The sequence below is a fragment of the Bos javanicus genome, chromosome 5 (assembly GCF_032452875.1).
Source record: "Bos javanicus breed banteng chromosome 5, ARS-OSU_banteng_1.0, whole genome shotgun sequence".
Lineage (NCBI taxonomy): Eukaryota > Metazoa > Chordata > Mammalia > Artiodactyla > Bovidae > Bos > Bos javanicus.
In genome coordinates, this window is record NC_083872.1 from 33,064,415 (window position 1) to 33,090,839 (window position 26,425).

A 26,425-nucleotide genomic window follows, 5' to 3' on the forward strand; every position below is an offset into this window, starting at 1 on the left:
TCTGTCTCGTTTTTGTATATGGCCCCCTTGAACTGCTTGGGGAAAGAGTGTCAAAGAAGAAATAAGTGAAGATAAAACTTTTATTTTATGATTCTTAAATGATCTAACAGATAACAGTTTATTCAAGATAATAATAGCAGCTAACAATGTATTTGATTATATAAGTTTATCTGTGACAGGTAAAAGGGACAGAGGAAGGAATTATTTTGTCATTATAAAGTACTAACTATCCATGTAGTGGCACAGTGTTATTTGAAAGTGGGCATGGATTAGTTGTAAATGTGTATTGCAAACTATGGCAACCACTATAGAAGTTAAAAATATGTATAACTGACATGCTAAGAAAGGAGAGAAAATAAAATCATATAAAATACTCAAAAGCATAAAAGGCAGGAAGAGAGTAGAAGACATAATTAGGAACAAAGAACAAGGGCAACAAACAGAAGACTGTAATGAATATGGTAGATATTAACCCAGCTATGTCAGTAATCACTTTGAATGTCAGTGTTCTACATGTACTAATTAAAAAACAGAGATTGTCTGGGTGAATCAAAAACTGAGACCTAACTATGTCATCTACAGGAAATCCACTTTAAAATGGATAAAGAAAAATATACCATGATAATACTAATCAAAAAAAAGATCACACCTGTACACCCTCAATTGGAAATGCAGCATTTTAACCACTGGATTGCCAGGGAAGTCACTGTAATGCCTTTTTAGATATAACAGCAAAGGCACAATCCGTGAAAGGAAAAACTGATAACCTACACTTCATTAACGATAAAAACTTAAACCTGCATGATCAGGACTTCTCTAGTGGTCCATTGGCTAAGACTCCTCGCTCCCAGTGAAGGGGCCTGGGTTTAATCCCTGGCCTGGCAACTGGATCCCACATGCTGCAACCAAGAGTTTGGATACCACAATTAAAGATCCCGTGTGCTGCAACTAAGATCTGGCACAGTCAAATAAATAAATTAAAAAACCAGTATGATCATCTCTATAGATGCAGAAAAATCTTTTGATAAAATTCAATATCCATTTAGGATAAAAACTCTCCAGAAAGTGGGCATAGAGTGAACATACCTCAGCATAAAAAAGGCTATCTATTACAAACCCATAGCTAATATCATACTCAGTGGTAAACAGCTGAAAACATTCCCTCTAAGATCAAGAATAATACAAGGATGTCCATTCTTGCCACTTTTATTTAACATCGTTTTGGAAGTCCTAGTTATAGCAATCAGAGAAGAAAAGGAAATAAAAGGAATCCAAATTGGAAGCAAGAAGTAAAACTGTTCACCATTTGCAGATGAGATGATATGACAACATTGAAAATTCTAAAGATGCCACTAGAAAACTATTAAGAGCTCATCAATGAACTTGGTAAAGGTTCAGGTTATAAAATTAATACACAGAAATCTGTTGCATTTCTATAAACTAACAACAAACAATTAGAGAAATCAGGGAAACAATCCCATTTTCTATCACATCAAAAAGAATAAAATACCTAGTAATACACCAACCTAAGGAGACAAAAGACCTGTACTCTGAAAACTGTAAGATGAAAGAAATTTAAGACAACATGAGTGGAAAGATATATCATGTTCTTAGATCAGAAGAATTAGTATTGTTAAAATGACCATACTACTCAAGACAATGTACAGATTCAGTGCAATCCCTATCAAATTACCAATGGTATTTTTTCACAGAACTGGAATAAAACATTTTAAAATTTGTACGGAAACACAAAAGACCCCAAATAGCCAAAAAAATCTTGAGAAAAAAGAATTGAACTGGAGGAAACATGCTTCTTGACTTTAGACGATACTCTAAGGCTATAGTAGTCAGAACAATATGGTACTGGAACAAAAATAGAACACAAAAACATAGATCAATGGGACAGGATAGAAAGCCCAGAAACAACCCATGCACTGATGTGAAATTAATCTATGATAAAGGAGGCAAGAATATAAAATGGAGAAAAGACAGTCTCTTCAATAAGTGTTACTGGGGAAAAACTGGATAGCTACACATAAAAGAGTGGAATTAAACATTCTTTAATGCCATATAAAAAGTAAACTCAACATGGATTAAATGGAAGACTTGCTACTATAAAATGCCTAAAGGAAAACATAGGAAGAACACTCTTGGACATAAACTGAAGAAATATTTTTTCAGATCCACTTCCTAGAGTAATGGAAACAAAAGCAACAATAAACAAATGGGACCTAATTAAACTTAAATGCTTTTGCACAGCAAAGTAAACCATAAACAAAAAGACAACCCACAGAATGGGAGAAAAATATTTGCAAATGATGCTACTGACAAGGGATTAATTTCCAGAATATATAAGTAGCTCAATATAAAAACCAAAAACCAAAACCAAACCAAAACCAGCTCAACATCAAAAAAAAAAAAAAAAAAAAACCCCAAACCCCAAACCAATCCAAAATATGGGTAGAAAACCTAAATAAACATTTCTTCAGAGAAGACATACTAGATGGCCAGGAGGCACATGAAAAGATGCTCAACATCACTAATTATTAGACAAATGCAAATTAAAACCACAATGAGGTATCACCTCACACCAGTCGGGCCATTGTCAAAAAGTCAATAAATAATAAATGCTGGAAAGGGTTTGGAGAAAAGGAAACCCTCTACACTGATGGTAGAAATGTAAACTGGTGCAGCCACTATGGAGAAGAGTATGGAGGTTTGTCAAGAACCTAAAAATAGAGCTACCATATGATCCAGCAGTCCTACCTCTGGGCATATACCCGGAAAAGACAAACATTCTCATTTGAAAAGGTGCACCTCAATGTTAGCACTATTTACAATAGCCAAGACATGGAATCAACCTAAATGTCCATCAACAGATGAATGGATAAAGAAGGTGTGATACACACACACACACACACACACACACACACACACACACACACAGAGGAATATTACTCACTCATAAAAAAGAATGAAATAATGACATTTGCAGCAACATAGATGGACCTAAAAACTATCAATCTAAGTAAAGTAGGTCAGACAGTGATAAAAATCATATTATCACATATCTGGAATCTAAAAAAAGATGTAAATGAACTGACTTACAAAACAAAAACAGACTCACAGTCTTTTTGTCTGTTTCTAGTCTGACATAGAAAACAAGCATGGTTACCAAGGGGAGAAGTGAGGGAGGAGGGGTAAACTGAGAATTTAGACTCTATTGTGTAGCACAGAGGACTGTGTTCAATATCTTGTAATAACCTATAAAGGAAAAGAATCTGAAAAAGAACACATATATTTGTGTCTATATGCTGCTGCTGCTAAGTTGCTTCAGTCGTGTCCGACTCTGTGTGACCCCAGATGGCAGCCCACCAGGCTCCCCCATCCCTGGGATTCTCCAGGCAAGAACACTGGAGTGGGTTGCCATTTCCTTCTCCAATGCATGAAAGTGAAAAGTGAAAGTGAAGTCGCTTAGTCGTGTCCGACTCTTCGCGACCCCGTGGACTGCAGCCCACCAGGCTCCTTCATCCATAGGATTTTCCAGGCAAGAGTACTGGAGTGGGGTGCCATGTACATTTGAAACATTGTAAATTAACTATACTTCAATTAAAAATAAAAACTTATGCTTTGGGAAAGACAATATCAAGGGAATCAGCAGAAAAGTCACAGATGGGGAGAAAATATTTGCAAAAGACATATTTAATAAAGACTGTTATCCAAAACATGGAAAGAAATCTTGAGACTCCATAAAAAGTCAACAACCAATTAATGAATGGGACATTAACAGACATCAACCATTAACAGGCTAAAGAAGATATATAGATGGCAAATAAGCATATAAAAAGATACTCCACCTCAAACGTTATTCAGTTCAGTCGCTCAGTCGTGTCCGACTTTTGCGACCCCATGAATCTCAGCACACCGGGCCTCTCTGTCCATCACCAACTCCCGGAGTTTACTCAAACTCATGTCCATCAAGTCGGTGATGCCATCTAGCCATCTCATCCTCTGTTGTCCCCTTCTCCTCCTGCCCCCAATCCCTCCCAGCATCAGAGTCTTTTCCAATGAGTCAACTCTTCGCATGAGGTGGCCAAAGTACTGGAGTTTCCGCTTCAACATCAGTCCTTCCATTGAACACCCAGGACCGATCTCATTTAGAATGAACTGGTTGGATCTCCTTGCAGTCCAAGGGACTCTAAACAGTCTTCTCCAACACCACAGTTCAAAAGCATCAATTCTTCGGCACTCAGCTTTCTTCACAGTTCAACTCTCACATCCATACATGACCACTGGAAAAACCATAGCCTTGACTAGACGGACTTTTGTTGGCAAAGTAATGTCTCTGCTTTTTAATATGTTATCCAGGTTGGTCATAACTTTCCTTCCAAGGAATAAGCCTCTTTTAATTTCATGGCTGCAATCACCACCTGCAGTGATTTTGGAGCCCCCAAAAATAAAGTCTGACACTGCTTCCACTGTTTCCCCGTCTACTTCCCATGAAGTGATGGGACAAGATGCCATGATCTTAGTTGTCTGAATGTTGAGCTTAAGCCAACCATTTCACTCTCCTCTTTCACTTTCATCAAGAGGCTTTTTAGTTCCTTTTCACTTTCTGCCATAAGGGTGGCGTCATCTTCATATCTGGGGTTATTGATATTTCTCCCGGCAATCTTGATTCCAGCTAGTGCTTCTTCCAGCCCAGCATTTCTCATGACGTACTCTGCATCATGAGATGCATCATAAGTTAAATAAGCAGGGTGACAATATACAGCCTTGACGTACTCCTTTTCCTATTTGGAACCAGTCTGTTGTTCCATGTCCAGTTCTAACTGTTGCTTCCTGACCTGCATATAGGTTTCTCAAGAGGCAGGTCAGGTGGTCTGGTATTCCCATCTCTTTCAGAATTTTCCACAGTTTAGTGTGATCCACACAGGCAAAGGCTTTGGCATAGTCAATAAAGCAGAAATAGATGTTTTTCTGGAACTCTCTTGCTTTTTTTGATGATCCAGCGGATGTTGGCAATTTGATCTCTGGTTCCTCTGCCTTTTCTAAAACCAGCTTGAACATTTGGAAGTTCACGGTTCATGTATTGCTGAAGCCTGGCTTGGAGAATTTTGAGTATTACTTTACTAGCGTGTGAGATGAGTGCAATTGTGCGGTAGTTTGAGCATTCTTTGGCATTGCCTTTCTTTGGGATTGGAATGAAAACTGACCTTGTCCAGTCCTGTGGCCACTGCTGAGTTTTCCAAATTTGCTAACATATTGAGTGCAGCACTTTCACAGCATCATCTTTCAGGATTTGAAATAGCTCAACTGGAATTCCATCACCTCCACTAGCTTTGTTCATAGTGATGCTTTCTAAGGCCCACTTGACTTCACATTCCAGGATGTCTGGCTCTAGGTGAGTGATCACACCATCATGATTATCTGGGTCGTGAAGATCTTTTTTTGTACAGTTCTTCTGTGTATTCTTGCCACCTCTTCTTGATATCTTCTGCTTCTGTGAGGTCTATACCATTTCTGTCCTTTATCAAGCCATCTTTGCATGAAATGTTTCCTTGGTATCTCTAATTTTCTTGAAGAGATCTCTAGTCTTTCCCGTTCTGTTGTTTTCCTCTATTTCTTTGCATTGATCGCTGAGGAAGGCTTTCTTATCTCTCCTTGCTATTCTTTGAAAGTGCAAATTAAAACATACCATTTTCCATTACACATCTGTTACAATAGTCAAAATCAGGAACACTAACAACATCAAATGCTGGTGAGGATGTGGAGGATTAGGAACTCTCAGACATTGTTGGTGGAAACGCAAAACGGTATAGTCATTTTAGAAGATAGCTTGATGATTCTGTAACAAAACTAAGCATATTCTTACCATATGATCCAGCAGTTGCACTCCTTGGCAATTGTACTATGAAAGGAACTAAAAACTTTTACCCACACAAAATCCCGCAGATGAAAGTTTTTAACAGTTCCATTCATCATGGCCCAGACTTGGAAGCAAACAAGATGTCCTTCAGCAGGTAAATAAATTGTGGTACATCCAACAATAGAATATAACGCAGAGCTAGAAATAAATGAGCTATCAAGCCCTGTAAGGAATCTGAAACTCATATTACTGAGTGAAAGAAGCCAAACTGAGAAGACTCCATATTATATGATTTCAATTATTTGACATTCTGGAAAGGGCAAAACTGTAGAGACAGTAAAAATGATCAATAGTCATTGGGGGTGGCAGTTGAGGGGGAGAGATGAATATGTGGAGTGCAGAGGATTTTTAAGACAGTGAAAATACTCTGTATGGTATTATAACCATAGATATATAGTTATTAGTTATTTGTCTAAACCCACTGTATAACAAACACCAAGAGTGAATCCTTAGCTAAATTATGGATTCTGGGTGACTATGATGTGTCAATGTAGGTTCATACTTGGCAAAAAAAAAATTTTTTTTTCCATTCTGGTGAGTGATGTCGATAAAAGGGGAGGGCTATGCATATTTGGGGGACAAGGAGTATATGCAAATCTCTGTACATTTATCTTTTTTTTTGGCAAGAAGTAGATTTATTAATATAGTATTCTTGTAGGAGATGCAAGCATGAAGGCAAAGGAGCTCTGCTCCAAGGACTAAGTAGAGTACAATTTTATAGCCAAGGAAAGGGAGAGGGGCAAAGACCACCTTCTTCAAGTAGACATGAGACTTTCTGTACATTTATCTTAATTTTGTTGTAAGCCCAAAACTGCTCTCAAAAAATAAAGTCTTAAAAAAAAAAAAAAGTGGAAGGAGCATTGCACGTAGACTATGAGGGGGTAAATGGAGACTGGTGGTTTCTGGCCCTGATAACCAGCCCCTTGACCATGTACACAGGGAACGTAAGGGTGCCTCTGGACGCAGCTTCTGTGGTTGCAGAGGCTGACCAAGCTGCGGGAGGAGGAAGTGCCAGAGAGACACAAGGAGACTTCTCACCTGTGAACATGTTATTTAGGCCACAGATGCTAGGAAAATGCCAGGTATTGAGGAGTGCCTCAGGTAAGTTACAGAGTACAGGTGGATAACACAGCCTCCTCTTACCCTTCCTCAGGGGCGCTCACAGTCAAATGAGCAAGACTGGGGACAGCAGAAGAGGGGGTCACAGAGGCCAGCTCTGATGTCAGACTGCCCAGCTCTGACTCACCAGCCTCCATAATTTGCAGATTATTTGGGAAAATTCCTTAATTATTCAGGTCAGTGTCCTTATCAGAATGGGGATAATATGACCATTGTTGTGAGACAAGCAAAATAAAATAGCATGCTTATTCCTTCTAATAATTCTTGTCTCCCTTATTATTGTTGTTCAGTTGCTCAGTTGTGTCTGACTCTTCGTGATCCCATGAACTGCAGCACTCCAGGCCTCCCCATCTTTCACCACCTCCTGGAGCTTGCCCAAACTCATGTCCACTGAGTTGGTGATACCATCCAACCATCTCGTCCTCTGTCATCCCCTTCTCCTGCTACCTTCAATCCTTCCCAGCATCAGAGTCTTTTCTAATGAGTTGGCTCTTTGCATTAGGTGGCCAAAGTACTGGAGCTTCAGCTTCAGCATCAGTCCTTCCAATGAATAAACCCTTATTATACAGATATCATTTTGCTCTTGGATAAGCAGTTTACCTTCCTTGCTATCAACCTTAACCTTTATCTCCTGATACCTAGAACTTGTGCTCCTTAGAGACCTCTTCAGAGGTCTTCCAGGTAGTTAAGTGGGAGACAGGGAGAGATGCAGGGGAAAGTTATTCAATCCCAGGGTCTGGATTTTACCTTTGGAGGGAGGGACAGAAAACATTTGTTAAGCTCTTACCATGTCCCAAATTGTGCTAAGTAGGCTGAATACATATGCTTTCTCACTCTAGTAGTATTTTTATCTTCATTTTAATTTAGATTAAGCCTCAATGTACGGATACATTCAGATCACATTTTCAGTAAGTGGCAGAATCAGTATTTCAGAATTCAGCCCTTTTCCTTAAGTTACAGTGAGCTTGGATTTCTCACAGTATGGACTAATTTATTTATTCACTATTCTTTTGATGAATACTTAATAAGGCCTTTAATAAAGGGTACTGGTTGCTCTCAGTAATGCTCTCTTCTTCCTTATTTATCGATTCTTAGTTTTTAGATTAGCACATGACTGCTAAGAAAAACCTTCAACCTCCCTTGCAGAGGGAAGGCTGCCATTCAGGCGTGGCTTTTTGCAGGACAGTGGAAGCCTCAGGGTTAGCTGATGGTGGGGGCCATCAAGACTATTTGACTAAGTCCTGTTGCTTTGATTCTATACTTGCCCAGCAACTGATTATCATGTTACTTGAGAGAGAGAGAGATGTGAGAGAATCTATGATGTTTTACTACAGCAGCCAGCTGTCCCCGTTCTCTCTCAATTGACTCTGCCAGAATTAATTTTTAAAAACATAGTTGCTTTGGGACTTCCCTGGTGGTCTAGTGGTTAGGACTGCAAGCTTCCACTGAAGGGGGCATGGGTTCCATCCCTCGGTGAGGGCTATTTCAAATGGAAAGCTTTGCTTCTTTCAACAAAAAGGTTGTTTTGCTTCTTTTAAAATTATTTTTGTTTTATAATTTGAGTTACTATGAAAAGTGAAAGCTCACTCATTCAGGAAATTGGAGCATGAAATATTAAAAGTTTCATATTCTTTTTTTTCTTTGTGGCCAGGGCAAATCTAATGACTGACCTTAATACTGACACACATCCAAGACCCAGACTCGTTAAGAAAGAGTTTACTTGAAAGGTGCAAGGCAGTCAGACTGAAAAACTCGTTTGCCGCACATAAGAACTTAAAAAAAAAATTGCTAGAGTTACCAGTTTACATAGCCTGTTCATGGTAGACAAGGGGCAACTTTCTCATATGATTATCATATTCACAAAGGTTGTAAAATATCATTACATACAGCAAGGCAAATATTAGAGACAAAATTGAGGGAAATCCAAGGAAATATTTCAAGGCGTTATTATTTGGGGAATCAAAGCAAGTCAGGATGATCTTGCATTTTCTGTATTACCTACTGTGAAATACGGTCACACTGGAAGCAGGCAAAGCCGAAGACCCTACCTTAACACAGCTGTCAATACTCTAGACTAGTTGTGCCCTGAAAAGCAGGGCACAGCGTATCTGACCTTCTGCGCATGCTCTGTCCCGGCTCCAGGGGGCGGGGCGAGAGCGCGCGAGGACTTGTGGGAAAGTCTAGGAAGGCGGGGCCGGGCGTGAGTTGCTGCCGGCTGGACGCAGTGGAAGTGGGGTTGGTAACGGCCTGGTGAGGTGAGCCGGCTCTGCGGTTATCCCGGGCTGCAGTAGCGAGGAGGCTTTTGGGGTCGCCCGGCGGGAGGAGGGGGTGCTGCCATGGTCCCGCGTGAGGCGGAGAGGGCGAGGGCGAGGGTGTGCGCGGGGGCGCGGCGCGGCGGTGTCTAGGTAGCGGCGCACCGGGGATCGCGTTTCGGGAGGGGCTGGCCCGGAGCAATCAGGGCCTGGACGGTCAGCTTTACTGTCGGTCCCTCGATTCCTGCTGCTCTGGGCGTTCGGCGATTTGCGGTGGTCCAGGATCGCGGATCCATTCTCCCGAGAAGACCTGTGTGGGGCCCGCCCCACTTAGTCGTGGGTGTGCAGTGCTCGGCCGCATATTGAGTATGAACGTGATACCCTCAGGCGCTGGAAGTTTCTGGTTGCCAGCCTGGACGCAGGTTCCGTGGGAGCGGAAAGATGATGGGTAAAATGGAACAGGTTTCTACCTCCCTTGTATCTCAGTGGCTTGCTGCGATTTTATTTATGTTTTTGAGCACCTCGCCAAAGCATTGTACTAGTTTTGTTTTTTAATGAGATATATATATGTGACCAAACGTGTGCACTGCCTGAAAAAAGCTTAAATTTAGTTTCTGAGGCAAGGCTAAGGGGTCAGAAGACCTATCTGCGGTTGCAAACATGTTTTAGGAGAATCCCTTTTCTAATCTTTCTATCTCTTCCAGCCTAACTTTCCCTCACCTCCCCATATTTGGGGACCTTGCCCATCATCTACTTTCCTGTATCTTCTTTAACTTTGTTTTTCAGTTCCTCTGCCCTCCATACTCGTGAAGAATTTTAGGTTATCAAAGATGAAATACTAATCCCCATATAATCTCATTTATTCAGCTCATTTTACTTTTATACTTAAAAAATGGCCTATTTGAACTCTAAACAATATTTAAATGACTAAATACAATGTACTTTATTTCCCACATATGACCTCTGTGGCCTTCTTGAACTCATGGGAATTCTCTTCTGTGACAGTAACTCCAGGTTTTCCTTCCAGCTCTCTAGATGCCACTGCCTGATTTTTAGTGTTGGCATTTCTTCCTCTATTTGTTCCCTAGATATTAATGTTCCACAGATCTCTTCTCTTCTTTCCCCCTCCACTGTCACAGTAATTAAACGTGTCCAAATCTCATGATTGTAGCTTCTGCCATTATGCTAGTGACACCCGAATTTACATTTCTAGGCCTCTATAACTACTTACTGTGTCCTGACATCTCATAAGAACTCAAAATCAATTTATGCCAAACTGAAAAAATCTATTTTTACACTTGTTCTGCCATCCTGAAACCTCTTTTCCTTTTGAAATTATGATTCCTGACTCAAAATGGTACTACTAATCTTACCAGGCTCCCAAACCAGAAATCTAAGACTTTGCGTCCTTCCCTGCTCCCCAGCTGGAGAAGGAAATGGCAACCCATTCCAGTATTCTTGCCTGGAGAATCCCAGGGACAGAGGAGCCTAATGGGCTGCCGTCTGTGGGGTCACACAGGGTCGGACATGACTGAAGCAACTTAGCAGCAGCAGCAGCTGCTCCCCAACTTCTCAGTCTAATGAATTATCATGTCCCTTTTATTTTACCACCTTAATGTTTCCCGTGGCTTTCAGATCATTGGTCACCTCTCATGGCCTGGCATTTCACGATCTGTCCCATCCTCCTTCTTAGCCTTCTCTTCCATCCTTCTCCTGCCTAGTCCCTCATTCTGCCTGCCCGCTCCTCCACATTAATCACTTGACTGGCCCCTTTTGAAACATGGCTAAACTGCAGCAGCTCTGGTGACTCTTTCCTTAAACCTACCACCCTACCATCTGATTCATACCTGTCCTCTGTGGTCAGTTCTGTAGCATCTGTACATACCTCTAACAGTGGTTCTCAACCAGGGGTTTTTATGCTTCCCAGGGGACATTTGACAATGTCTGAAGACATTTTTGATTGTCATAGTCCAGAGGGAAAGGAGTAATACTGGCATTTAGCTAGTAGAGGCTGGGGATGCTGCCAACCATCCTACAATTGCACAGGACAGCTGACCTACAACAAAGAATTATCTGGCCCAAAACATCAGTGATCCCAAGGTTGAGAAGTCCTGCCAAGTATAATATTTTGTTACTCAGTACTTGGATTCTTTTCTTCTCCACTAGAGAAGGGACCTTGTCTTGTTTTTGCATCCCTAAATCTTTTTTTTTTTTTTTAATTTCCTTTCATCCCTTGAGAATTTGCATTCCCAAGAGACTCCCATTGCTGTTTTTTTTAAAAAATATTTTTATTTTTTGTTTTTTAACTTTACAATATTGTATTGGTTTTGCCATATATCAAAATGAATCCACCACATGTATACATGTGTTCCCCATCCTGAACCCTCCACCCTCCTCCCTCCCCGTACCATCCCTCTGGGTCGTCCCAGTGCACCAGCCCCAAGCATCTAGTATTGTGCATCGAATCTGGACTGGCGACTCGTTTCATATATGATATTATACATGTTTCAATGCCATTCTCCCAAATCATCCCACCCTCTCCCTCTCCCACAGAGTCCAAAAGACTGTTCTATACATCAGTGTCTCTTTTGCTGTCTCGTATACAGGGTTATTGTTACCATCTTTCTAAATTCCATATATATGGGTTAGTATACTGTATTGGTGTTTTTTTTTCTGGCTTACTTCACTCTGTATAATAGGCTCCAGTTTCATCTACCTCATTAGAACTGATTCAAATGTATTCTTTTTAATGGCTGAGTGATACTCCATTGTGTATATGTACCACAGCTTTCTTATCCATTCATCTGCTGATGGACATCTAGGTTGCTTCCATGTCCTGGCTATTATAAACAGTGCTGCGATGAACATTGGGGTACACGTGTCTCTTTCAATTCTGGTTTCCTCAGTGTGTGTGCCCAGCAGTGGGATTGCTGGATCATAAGGCAGTTCTATTTCCAGTTTTTTAAGGAATCTCCACACTGTTCTCCATAGTGGCTGTACTAGTTTGCATTCCCACCAACAGTGTAAGAGGGTTCCCTTTTCTCCACACCCTCTCCAGCATTTATTGCTTGTAGACTTTTGGATTGCAGCCATTCTGACTGGTGTGAAATGGTACCTCATAGTGGTTTTGATTTGCATTTCTCTGATAATGAGTGATGTTGAGCATCTTTTCATGTGTTTGTTAGCCATCTGTATGTCTTCTTTGGAGAATTGTCTGTTTAGTTCTTTGGCCCATTTTTTGATTGGGTCATTTATTTTTCTGGAATTGAGCTGTAGGAGTTGCTTGTATATTTTTCTTGAGAAAGAAAAATGGAACTGAGGAATCAACCTGCCTGACTTCAGGCTCTACTACAAAGCCACAGTCATCAAGACAGTATGGTACTGGCACAAAGACAGAAATATAGATTAATGGAACAAAATAGAAAGCCCAGAGATAAGTCCATGCACATATGGACACCTTATCTTTGACAAAGGAGGCAAGAATATACAATGGATTTAAGGCAATCTCTTTAACAAGTGGTGCTGGGGAAACTGGTCAACCACTTGTAAAAGAATGAAGCTAGAACACTTTCTAACACCATACACAAAAATAAACTCAAAATGGATTAAAGATCTAAATGTAAGACCAGAAACTATAAAACTCCTAGAGGAGAACATAGGCAAAACACTCTTTGACATACATCACAGCAGGATCCTCTATGATCCACCTCCCAGAATACTGGAAATAAAAGCAAAAATAAACAAATGGGACCTAATAAAACTTAAAAGCTTCTGCACAACAAAAGAAACTATAAGCAAGGTGAAAAGACAGCCTTCAGAATGGGAGAAAATAATAGCAAATGAAGCAACTGACAAACAACTAATCTCAAAAATATACATCCCTGAATCTTAATATAGGGCTAATTACATAGCCAAAGTTCAGTAAATGTTGAAAGGAAAAGGAGTAAAGGAGGTAATTGGCTAAATGTATAAACTGTAGAGATATGCAGCCAATCTGCTACCATAGGCTATTTGCTAATTTCAGTAATTTCCTCCATATTGCCTTTCATTCATATTGCATGGATGCCCAAAGTTTTCTGTTTTACATTTGATTATTCAGCAAACATTGATTGACTCATTTAAAACATAATATACTGATATTTTCTTCTGCATCATTTTAAGTTCCTTTCTTTACATGTATCTTGGCCATTTATAAAGAGGTAAAAATCATTAATTAGCTAGGTTTCAAAAAAAACTAAACCAAATAATTCTGTTTAATTCTTATCAGGGATTGGTCGGTCAAAACTCTGCACGCCATAATGGCTTCAACAAGTAAAGCAATTGAGTTACAACTGCAAGTGAAACAAAATGCAGAAGAGTTACAAGACTTTATGAGGGATTTAGAAAACTGGGAGAAAGATATTAAACAAAAGGATATGGAACTTAGAAGACAGAATGGTGTTCCTGAAGAGGTAAATTTCTTAGCTGAATTCCTACTTTAGCATCCAGGGAAACTCTTCATTTATTTATTTTAAAGTAAATCACAGCCTTTAAAATGTTTTGTGGAAATGCTAATTAAAGAGATTTACTTTCTGCCAACATTTTGAAAAATTCTACTTTTAAAAGTCTTTGTAATAATTGTATTAACTATCAATAGGACATTTTTAAGGCTTAGTCCATAGGAAGACCATGTGATAATTCTTAAGGTAAATGAATAGCATCATAAAATAGGCTTGTATATATATCATATATAATTATATACTTAATGTTATATAGTAACATACAGTATTGCCCTAAACACAGAGAATACCTAGACTCAACCAGTTTTCTTAAGACAGTGCATTGAGATGTGGACAGCTTTTTCATACTGTTGGTAATGTGGAGGCAGTTTGGTGCCATTGTACTGTTGCTGAATCATTGTATTAAGGCTGAAGGTCAAGCAGTTTTTGAATTTTGAATTTAGGATTGCAAATTAAGTGTATAATTAAAATTTCTGGGTAATATTTTTCTTATGACTGAACAGTGTTCAGTATTTGTCAAAGGATGAATTAAAATTTTCAGGCATAGGTTTATCATTAGAAATGAATGAATTGGTATTTCTAACCACTTGAAAACTAAACTAAAATTACTTTTACTTGAAAATATCCTTCAGTGAGCGTTTTAAACATCACTAGTTACACAGGAAAGTAACAGAGCTGTCTCAAAATGTGTTGTTTTCCCTCCCTAGAATTTACCTCCTATTCGAAATGGGAATTTTAGGAAAAAGAAGAAAGGCAAAGTTAAAGAGTCATCTAAAAAAACCAAAGATGAAAACGCAAAAAACAGGATAAAATCTTATGATTATGAGGCATGGGCAAAACTTGATGTGGTAAGTTAATCTGATTATGTGCTTCTTAGTCTTTGAGTAAAATTTTCTTGGAGTTAGTTGAGAGTCATGGATTAAATGAAAAACAATGTAAAGTTCTTAGGACCTGTGTCTTTATCTTATAGACTATTTTGTGTGGAATAAAAACTTAAATACATAGCTCTTCAATTAACTTTTCTTTCCTCCTATGGCCCTCTTTCAGTGAATAATGGCTAAAACAGCTGGATTCTTTTCTTCCTATTTTTTCTTTTTTTTGCATGGATAGTATGTGGAAGGGGCTTCCCTGGTGGTTCAGTGATAAAGAATCCGCCTACAGTTCAGGGGACGGGAGTTTGATCCCTGGGTCAGGAGGATCCCCTGGAGAAGGAAATGCAGCCCACTCCAGTACTCTTGCCTGGGAAATCCCATGGACAGAAGAGCCTGGAGGGCTACCCATTCATGGGGTTGCAAAAGAATTGGACACAATTTAGCAACTAAAAAACAACAAGAGTAGGTAGAGGTCTAGTGAACTCTTCACCCTGTTTCCTCTAATGGTTACATCTTATTTAACTATGTATTTTAGTCCCTCAGTTTTGTCCGACTCTTTGTGACCCCCGTGGATTATAGCCCTCCGAGCTCCTCTGTACATGGAATTCTCCAGGCAAGAATACTGGAATGGGTTGCCATTTCCTTCTCCAGGGGATCTTCCCGACCTAGGGATCGAACCTGGGTCTCCTGCATTACTGGCAGATTCTTTACCATCTGAGCCACCAGGAAAGCTCTGTTTACCTATAGTCCAGTATCAAAACCAGGAAATTGACATTGGTACAATGTGTGTATAGTTCTGTGGCATTTTATGACCTATGGATTTGGGTAACCACCATTGCATCACCAGAAAGATCTCTTTTGTGCTATCCATTCATAGTTGCACTCACCTCCTTCCTCCTCACCATCTCTAACCCCTAAACAGCTAGAATTCTGAGACGGTAACAATATAAGAAAAGAAAGACTCTACCAGCATCTTTTTTTTTTTTTTTAGTAGGCTGAAGGACCTGTTGAATAATGGTTGAGAATGCCTTTGTGTGTGGCCTTAGGTTAGGGCTGTGTGACAATAAAAGTAGGGCCTTCTTAATCTCAGGAAGGTAGGCTTCACCTTGCTAGACTGGTGTTTTGCATGCTTCTGGTCTCGGGCACATGAGACACAGTGTAGTTGGAGAAATGTTTGCCATCAGTACTATGCCTCTGTCATAGTTTATATATGCATTAGCATTAGAAGATGCTGCCATAGGGTTTCCAAATAGGGAACCATTCATTTTTTGTAACTTTACCCCTTCTTGTGTAGCCTTATCCTTTTCATAAATTGGTATGTGCTTATAATGCCCTTTCCTAAAAGGCACAGTGTCAGATGATTTCTTAGAGAGGTGGTTTTCTATAGTCATTTACTCATTCAACAGTTATTGATTGAACTCCTGCTTTGTGTGGCCAGTATACTCATGATTGAACTACACTGTTTGACATTGTCATTTTATTGTATCTGTAAAAGATACAGTTGTTTACTTACCACTCCTGCTAGTTCAGATGTGAGCAGTGGCCTTGGCGTTCTGCTGCCGTTAGTTTTCTACACGTGTCAGTGTAGGGGGGTTGACAGTCTTGGCTTTCATATTGATAGGCTGGTGGTATTTCTATTCTTATTTTTTTCTTTTTTTTGGTGCTATTTCTAGAATCTTTATGCTAAAACCCATAGTTGCATTTCAGTCCATCTTTTTGTTTTGGTTTGGTTATTTTATTGTTTTTCAAATTTTTTTGGCTGTGCTGTGCGACAAGCAGGATCTCAGTTCCCTGACCCCAGCAGTGGAAGCGTGGAGTCACTGGACTGCCAGGAAAGTCACTCAGTCCCATTTTTTAATATTCATTTATTTAATGAAAATAAGCATAGGTCTTATTTCATTTTAAAATTTATCAACAGTTTTTTTTCTTACATAAATTACTTAGAATAGTAATAACTTATAAAAGACAAAGGATTTTATTTATATAATAAAGTTTTTGTTTATATGAGCTTTAATGAATTCTTTAATTCTTACTGGTTTAAAATTTCTTACTCAGGCATTCCCTGGTGGACTGGGATTCTGAGCTTCCACTGCTGTGGCCCAGGTTCAATTCCTGGCTGGGGAACTGAGTTTCTGCAAGCCACATGGCATGGCAAAAAAAAAAATCTTACTAAAAATCATTCTTTTATTATATATGGTGACGCTAGTGGTAAAGAACCTGCCTGCCAGTGCAGGAAACATGAGACATGGGTTCTGTCTCTGGGTCGGGAAGATCCCCTGGAGGAGGGCATGGCAACACACTCCAGTATTCTTGCCTGGAGAATCCCCATCAACCGAGAGGCCAGGTGGGCTGCAATCTATGAGGTTGCAAAGAGTTGGACACAACTAAAGCAACTGAGCCTGCATGCATGCATACTAAAAAAAAATAGTTTAAAAAAATACTGATGCAATCCATGAAATGATTTATTACCATGAAAGGAATGTCTCAGTCAAAAGAGATTGGAAATTGCTGGACGAGCATGTTGTGTATTTTCTTTGATAGTCAGCTATATTTCAGAGTACATTGATAAACAGTATAACATAGTTATTGAGAGCTCCTTGGAGGAGGCAGATGGCTTGGGTTCAGATCCTCATCTGGCCACTTCCTAGCTGAGTGACCTTGAGTGAGTTTGCTAACTTTTATTTCTCAATTTCTTCAAGTGAAAAACATGGATAATTATATCTACCCTCCTAGGTTGCTATGAGAATCAGGAGTTAATTGTACTCTGCAAGCAGTTTTTGTTGTTTTAAAAGTCAGAAAGAAAAAAGGGTTTTAGATAAAACCCTTTCCCTGCTTTTGGATGCCGTTACATAGACTTGGGTTAATTGCAAACTTCTCTTATGTAAAACAATAATAGTTCACTGCTAACAGTTTGTGATTTAGGGTTGGTTTGTAGACTTAGTTTACCTTATATGAGTTCAAAGTCAGATTATGTAAGTGGTTTGGATCTTGGTTTTCTAAATAAGAATATCCTTTTCTCTGAATTAACTCCTAATAATGAGAGGTCATTTGGATTATTTTTATAGGCCTTTAAGTCCTTAGGTTGTAAAAACTTAAGTTCTGTTGAATGTTCTTTTTTGGGGGGGCAGGATATCTTTTTTTTTAATGGTCATGTAATTATGACACTGTTCCCCTACTTTTGATTTCAGGATAGTATTCTTGATGAACTTGACAAAGAAGAGAGTACCCATGATTCTGTATCTCAAGAATCCGAGTCAGAAGAAGATGGGATTCATGTAGATTCACAAAAGGCTCTTGCTCTGAAAGAAAAGGTACTCTTTAGGTTAGCTGTTGGTTCCTTCAGGTAGGCAGGATTTGTAGAAAATCATGTGGCCCCCAAGATTTCTACAGTGTAATTTAGTGGGTGTTCAAGTTGTTTTTGGCCATATCCCTATCAGGAGGCAGTATAGCATAGTGGTTAGGAGTGTGTGCTCTGAAACCAGATTATCTAGGTTCAAATCCTGTGACAAGGTCTTTTAAATTCCCTGTATATATTCAGTCTTTTTAGCTGTAAAGTAAGATTAATATTATTACTAAACCTCAGTGGGTTGTTGTTATTAAATGAGTTATTATATGTAAAGTACTTGGAGTGTACAGAGAGTTGTTCCAGGGCTTTAAGTAGTAGACTAAAGTACTAATCAGATCAGTGTGTGATTCTTGACATGGGTATTGTATCCCACAACTCCATGTCACAGACCATCTTTGGTTGCATTTTGGAACATTTGATATCTCCCTGAGAAATGTCTCTTTATTGTTAAACTGGCTGTATTGCTTTTTAAAGAGGTGGCACTCTTCAGATTAAAATTTGTCTTGATGCCTTTCTTTTGTTGCATTTCTGTGGGTTATTGTGAGTAAAAAGTATTTAATGCTAGGTATTTTACTCATTTTTCTGCCAGGGCTCTTGGATTGGGCCCAAACTGTGACCTTTAGCTTTGATTACATGGCTAATGAGATAGGAAGAGACGAATAATGAAAGAATGTAGGTCTGGAGTTCTATGTCAGTGTGCATCTGACTTGTATGCTTTTACAGGGCAATAAATACTTCAAACAAGGAAAATATGATGAAGCAATTGAGTGCTACACCAAAGGCATGGATGCGGATCCATATAATCCGGTGTTGCCAACAAACAGAGCATCAGCTTACTTCAGACTGAAAAAGTAAGGCGTTTCCATAATGTGTGTGAATGTTTTATGTGCATATGGAGACTGGTTTTTGGTTTTTAATCTTTCTTAATGAAATGTGTGGGAATGCTTGAGAAAATTTTCTATTTCTTTTCAACTTTAAATTCTTATTCACTCCCTTTTAGTGAATTCTTTAACTTAAGCCATTTTAAACATTCAGGTGCTCAAACCATGCTCCTTGTAGTTCACTTTATTGAGGTGTTCCTCCTATAAAAATTGAGTAAGATGCCCTTTCCCTAATTTACAGAAGAAAAAAAGTTAGGTGGGTAAAAATTCTTTATAAATTAATTTTCCTTCATTATTTTGAAAAATTATGTATTTACTATTTAATACAGATAACTTTTATTATGGTAAGCTTAAAATGTATTCCAACATTTAAGTCATACTAATCCTTAAAATACATACTTAGTGTTGAAGAACATAAATGTATATGGTCTTAATCCTAAGCAGAGAAATGACCTAGCATAAAAATATTTAAAAAACCAAATACTGTCAAGAAGGATGTTCTTACTGTTTTAATTACTATTTGGAAATATAAATTATATTGGTGTATGAATTTTTACTACTTTTAATAACATTTTAAAGTCTTTGAAACTTATGTTATTAATATCCCGACAAATTAGGGGATATTTACCTTTTATAATATTTGATATCTACAGTATGTGTAAATGATGAAGAATAATTTTAAATAAATCTGCATGAAGATGCTTCCAAGCTTAAGAATCAGACATTATTTTTCAAAGCTACCTTTGATATTCTTTTCCATATCCTGACCCTTGTCCCTCCCAGTTAACTACTGTCTTGAGTTGTATATCATTCTTTTGATTAAAAAAAATTTATTAAATATGTGTATATCTCTAATACATTGTATAATATTGCTTTATTTTTGAGCTTTAAAAGTATATCATTGGATATGGTTTTCTGTGGCTTGCCTATTTATTTGAATACTATATTTCATATTTCAATTCATCTCATAACATTTGTTCATGTTTTGCATATATCAGTAGCTGTAGATCTCTCATTTTCACTGTTGAATGCATATGCAGTTCCTTGTTAGGAATATACCATCATGTATCCATTCTCTAATTGCTGGATTGCTGGTTGGTTCCTTTATTCCTCACCTTCCTTGTCTTCTCCTTTCTTTTCCTGCCTTCCACCCTCCTTCCCTTAATTATTTAACAACAGTGATACTGTGAGCACTTCTGTACATGTTTCTTGGTGCTAGATCTTAGGATGTGCACATGTTCAACTTTTAATGATGGTGACCAGTTGTTACAATGATAGTTGTACATGCTTACATTCCCATTAGCAGTGTATAAGAATACACGTTACATATCCTTACCAACGCTGGTATAATGGGGCTTCTGAATTGTTTTCAATCTAGGGGTGTAAAGTGGTAATTCATTGTGGCCTTAATTTGCATTTCCCCAATTTCTCATGTGGTTGAACATCTTCTTATGTGTTTATTCACCACTTATCTTTTTTATTTTCCTGTGATATGTCTGTTTTGTCTTTGGTCCTTTTTTTTGTTAGGCTGTTTTTCTGTTGATTTTTAAGCATTCTTTTTTTGGGGATACTAATTCTTTAGTGTTTATAATATTTATCTTCTCTCAGTTTGTAGCTGATCTTTTTTTAAATGAAGAAACAGAAATTCTTATTTTAATGTGTTTCATTTATTAATTTTTATAAAATGTTGGCACTTTGAAAAGTATGATTTGTGAAAATAGTCCCCTTCTTTGAGTTTGTAACAATCTCCTCTATTTTCTCCTAAAAGTTATGTTTTACTTTTCACGCTTAAGTCTCTTTGTGTATGCTGAAGGCACAAGTCCAGTTTCATATCCTGATTGTTTCAGCCCTATTTATTGAATATCCTTGCTTTCCACATGGATCTGCAATTCTACCATTGTCATATGTCAAGTTTGCATGGATCTGTTTCTCATCTCTTTCTTCTCTTCATTGATCTGTTGCCCTTTACTAATAGCCATTCCATACTATTTTTAATTTTTATAGCATTATAGTAAATCTTGGTATTTGGTATAGGGCCTTATTATTCTTTAGGAATGTTGGGTATTCTTGGACTTTTACCAATCAGTATAAATTTTAGAATCATCCTGTCCGATTCCTTGAAAAATTTTGATTACAATTGCATTGGACTTACAGATCAGTTTGGAGAGAATTATATTGTTGTATTTTTGTGTCTTATAGATGAATGAAATTGCTGTAGTTTTCTTTCATGTCTTTGAAGACAACCTCATAATTTTCTGCATCTGGATCTTGTACATCTTTTGTTAGATTTATTAGTTGATTTTTGTTGTTGATATTTAGTAGAGTAGCCACTTTGCTTAACTTTCTTTATTTTTAACAGTCTGTCTAGCTTGTTTTGAATTTTCTTGGTAGACCATTATATCATCTGAGAATGTCAGTTTTATTCCTTCCTTTCCAGTCTTTTTAGTTCTGTTTCTTTCTTATGGAACTTCATTGGTCAGGACCTCTAGTAGAGTACTGAGTAAAAGCAGTGGTAGTGGGCATTCTTTTCTTTGCTTTAAAGAAACTGCTTACATCAGAAATTACTGATTTTAATAGCTTAACTAACAGAAGATGGTAGCACAGGGAACTCTGCATAGTACTCTGTAATGGCCTCTGTGGGAAAAGAATCTAAAAAAGAGTGGAGATAAATAGGTATACACACACACGTATACATATATGTATAGCTGATTCACTTTGTTGTATGCCTAAAACTAACACAATACTATAAATCTACTACAATAAAAATTAAAAAGAAAATAGAAAAAAAAAGAAACATGCCTTCAAATGAGAAATAAATCCCCTTTTCAGAGATTTCAGAAACAAATTTTTTGAAGTTTTTAACAGATGATTTTTATTAACTTCACTTTATTATTTTTTTTTTAAATTGCAGATTTGCTGTTGCTGAGTCTGATTGTAACTTAGCAATTGCCTTGAATAGAAGTTATACAAAGGCTTATGCAAGACGAGGTGCAGCTCGATTTGCTTTGCAAAAATTAGAGGATGCCAAAAAAGGTATTAATGTTTTCCAGGTCATCATTATCTAAAAAGTTATTTAATAGTTTAACTGATTCTATACAAAGAATACTAGATAATCACAGTTACTATCTTCAGAGATCTTTCTATATTGAATAAAACTGGTTTTTGCCATTTAAAATGTATTTTGATATTTTGGGAAAAGACCTTGTTATTTGCCACTGATTAAACTTTGGTTCATATTCTCATTCAACCATGTGTTCACTCTGTTACCAGGGGAAAGTTATGTATCTTCTCTGATTTTCAGTTTCTTATATGTGAGACAGATTAAAACATCTTGTTGGCTTTTGTGAGGCTAGAGGTAATGCATGAACCTAACACATTTTTATTTATTTTAAAATTTTAATCCTTTTATTATTTCATAAAATAGGCTTGTGTAGTATAAATCAGAAAATCGGAATGAAGTTTGTGTCTGAAAGATTGTGCTCCTTTGTTTTATGAGATGTAACTTATGATAGCAAGTGTTCTTCCTGAGGCTCAAAGAAGGAGGTGATCTGACACAAGGATTAAGGGTTTTATCTGTGCTGGGAGAATGGAGGAAATCCAGTGGAATAATGTCAGTATTTCTTAGTTCCTCTTAATTTAAACTGTCCCCTGTAAGCAAATGACTGATCTTTTATACAGGTTTTTGAATACCATCTATCTTTTTTTGATTGTTGTTGGTTACATTGAGTCTTTGTTGCTGTGCGCAGGCTTTCTGTAGTTGTGGCTCGTCGGGGCGACTCGTCATTGTGACTTTTCTTGTTGTGGAGCCCAGGCTCTAGGGTGTGTGGGTTTCAGTGGTTGGGGCTCACGAGCTCAGTCCTTGCGACTTGTGGGCTGTAGAGCATGGGTACAGTAGTTGTGGTGCACAGGCTTAGTTGCTCTGAGACATGTGGAATCTTCCTGGACCAGAGATGGAACGCATGTCCCCTGCATCGGCAGGCAGATTCTTATTCCACTGTACCACCAGGAAAGTCCCATATATCTTTTTTTTTTAATTATATTTTTAATTGAAAGATAATTGCTTTACAGAATTTTGTTATTTTCTGTCAAACCTCAACGTGAATCAGCCGTAGGTACCATATATCTTTTAAATATTCTGTTATCTTCTGTTTTACTCAGATTATGAAAAAGTATTAGAACTGGAACCAAATAACTTTGAAGCTACAAATGAACTCAGGAAAATTAATCAGGTAAACTGCAGTTATTTAAATTAAGTGTGTTACTTATTACCTTTATTTGACAAAGTAAATGTTTTTGTATAGACTTGTATTATGTAATATAGACATTTTTCTACCGGGGTCCAGCCCCAGTTGGATCCAGGGATTCCCTTGGGATGACGGCGTCAGCGATTTAAAGGGATAGCGTCAGTGGAGAGAATCAGAGGCCTAATTATAATTGGTTTACGTGAGAAATCAATATAACCTGTGATACCAGGTTTGCACTGACCACGGAGGCCACAGGTGCTCTTTCAAATCGTGGAAGGTGCCACACTTAGGCACCTCCTCGAGTGGGTCTCAGATGCCCAGGCAAGTAAGTGGTCTCAGCGGACCCCCACGCTCCAATTATTTTGGCCTGAAGAAAGAGTAGAGACAAAAGGAGAGAAAAGGAGACGAGAAAGAACGACACGGGGAGACTGAGCTTAGTGGGCAGGGTCCATAGCTTTATCTTCAGCAGGGGCTTTTATACCCCAAGTAGCACATAGAAGATAATAGGGGATGCAAAGTCATGCAAGGTCAGCAGACCTTAATCATTATCGAAACCAGGTTTTTCTTCTGCAGACTATCAGATACAAAGGCTTTAGGTGATTTACATCATCTTCCGGTCAGGAGACCTGCTAACATTTTTCTCTGATAAGAATTAGTCAACCAGAAAAACTTATTTTCTCCAGAGGTGATTTTTCTTAGAGTTTAGTACCACTCCCCGAAGCACTAGACAGAGTTGCATTCCTATAGGGCAAGAGTGTCGTGGGGGTAATTAAGGGAGGAATTTATTAGCTTAAGGGTCTAAGGTTATTGTTAACATTAAAGCTTCTACATATATATGTGTATATATATATATATATATATATATATATATCACCTATATTAATCAATACACTCCCAGGAACACAGTGGGTGAAAAATATGGAAACTTGGCAGCAAGCAGTAGCTCAACAAAGAATTCCTCTATTCTATTTTAACAATTTCTAACTCCCCGAGAGGCTCTGCATTGTTAGAATAACTAAGTCTCCTTGTGCCTCATATGGTTGGGAGGCCGTAAACAATCACATGCGTAGCTGTAAGAGTCCGGAAATCTGTTAGGCAGGTTAGAAAGCTTTTTGAGGGAATTACAATTGGAACACACCTTGTTATACCGTGGAGACTTATTAACTAGAACTTTAAGTTGCTTTTCTTACAGAGAAAAGTGGTCGGGGATAGCCCCTCGTGACTGTCAGAGGAGTTGGTGAAAGTCATGAAGCAGTAAAACAGACAGGCTCAGGTTTTGGGGTAGACACTCAGGCAAACCCAGAGGGGCACCCCTCGAGTTCTGGCTCACCTTGCCCACCAGAACTCTCCCACATGACCTTGTCATGGGTGGGGATTCCCGTGCTGGCTCCCGGCATTTTTCTAATTTTAATTCTTTGTACTAGAGAGTTTTTTTTAACTAAACACATTGTAAGCTAGAGGTGGTATAATGGTATTTAAAGATTCTTAATTGTTACCTTAAAAAGCTGTCTTATTTAGAACCACTGCTGCTTTATTTTATCCAGATGACAGAATTATTTTTCTTTATCCCACTAATTTTTTAATTTGGCTTGTGCTTTGTTTTTGTGCTAAACTTTCACATATTTCTTTGATTTTTGTAGTTTTAAAGTTGCTCCATCTTTATGGTTTATACAGGGAAAATAATACTAAATTTTTAAAAGTAAGAAAATAGATATTATTTAACTGTAAAATTTGCTGTCAAATTAATAGTATGTATGCCTTTTACTTTACTTTTGCATCACATAATTATTTTGCCGTCTGTTGAAAGTAGCAGTGGTTGAGGAAAGTCTGCCTTTTAAATATTACCATTACATATTGCATATAAAATCTCTTGGTAAATACCATCAACTTGACTCTAATTGTGAACTGTATTGTATATTTTTGTGTTTTATCCTAGATGGTCAGATAATGACTATGAATAGTAAATTTGAGAGATTTGGTGATGTTGTCTCAATTACCTTCTTTATTTTTAAAAATTGTTCCTAGAACAGTGTAGAAATTCAAAAGAATCTTTGTTGAATAAATAAATGAACAGCTCTTTAGTGAATATTACTTACTTTAATTGGAATAAGATGTACATTAAATTTATTTGCTTTTTAATTTTGTTAGTAGAAAGATTTTGAATTGGAGTAAATATTTTAATTATTTGAAGTGTGGCAGGAATTCTAATATGAATAGTTTGTTATTTTAAAGTCAAACATGTATGTGTCTTCCATTATTTGTTTTATTTAAGCTGACTGCTGTGTCTTCTAGGCTCTAACTTCCAAAGAAGACTCATATCCAGGGGAAACTGATACAATGGTTAAGTCAGATGAAGGAGAGAAAAAACAAATTGAAGAGCAACAGAATAAACAACAGGCTATCTCGGAAAAAGATCGGGTAATCCAGGATTCTAACATTAATATGTTTTCCTGAGTTTACTCTTAGTTTTTTGTGTATCAGTTAAGGTTCTGTCTTTGTTAATATTATATTAAAATACTCCTTCAATAGAAACTGAAAATTAAATATACTAAAACTTCTGGAGCCTACTAATTAAAACTGAGTAATTGATGACTTAATACATAATTATAAAAAAAATTATATATAAGTTTAGGAAACAAATTATTTTTGAGCATTTTGACATATATTTACATAAAGATGGTTATAAATTAACATAGAAATAAATTACAGTGCTTCCTTGGTGGCTCAGTGGTAAAGAATCCACCTGCCAGTATAGGAGACATGCGTTTGATCCCTAGTCTTAGAAGATCCCACATGCCATGCGGCAACCAAGCCCAGTACTACAACAACTGAGCCTGTGCTCTAGAGCCCGGGAACCTCAGCTACTAAAGCCTGTGTGTTCTAGAGCCCGTGCTCCTCAAGAAGAGAAGCCACTGCAGTGAGAAGCCCAACCATTGCAATGAAGAGTAGCCCACCACTCATTGCAACTAGAGAAAGTCCACGAGCAGCAATGAAGACCCAGCACAGCCAGAAATAAATAATAAAATTAGTAAAAAAAGAAATAAAACTGATTCTTATTCATTAAATCACACTGAACTATTTTTTCCCCCCTTTTTGGCCTCACCATGGGGCACATAAAACTTTAATTCTCTGACCAGGGATTGAACCCACGCCCCCAGCAATGAAAGTATGGCGTCTTAACCGCTGGACTGCCAGGAATGTCACACAGTGAACTATTTCTGATCAAAATTTCTTTAGACTTAATTTAACATACTATAGGCTTTCATGGACCTATAGAGGATTC

At 37.9% G+C, this 26,425-nt stretch overlaps 1 protein-coding gene across 1 annotated transcript in view; it reads left to right on the plus strand.

Moving 5' to 3' along the window:
- Positions 1-9,200: 9,200 nt before the first annotated feature.
- Positions 9,201-26,425, plus strand: part of RPAP3 (RNA polymerase II associated protein 3) — a 37,248-nt gene continuing 20,023 nt past the window's right edge. The window contains exons 1-8 of the mRNA XM_061416345.1: positions 9,201-9,303; positions 13,568-13,751; positions 14,507-14,647; positions 17,860-17,982; positions 18,741-18,868; positions 21,810-21,931; positions 23,057-23,127; positions 25,435-25,560. Of these exons, the coding sequence (XP_061272329.1) occupies positions 13,599-13,751; positions 14,507-14,647; positions 17,860-17,982; positions 18,741-18,868; positions 21,810-21,931; positions 23,057-23,127; positions 25,435-25,560 (864 nt within the window). The 5' untranslated portion in view covers positions 9,201-9,303; positions 13,568-13,598. The remainder of the gene's footprint in view (positions 9,304-13,567; positions 13,752-14,506; positions 14,648-17,859; positions 17,983-18,740; positions 18,869-21,809; positions 21,932-23,056; positions 23,128-25,434; positions 25,561-26,425) is intronic.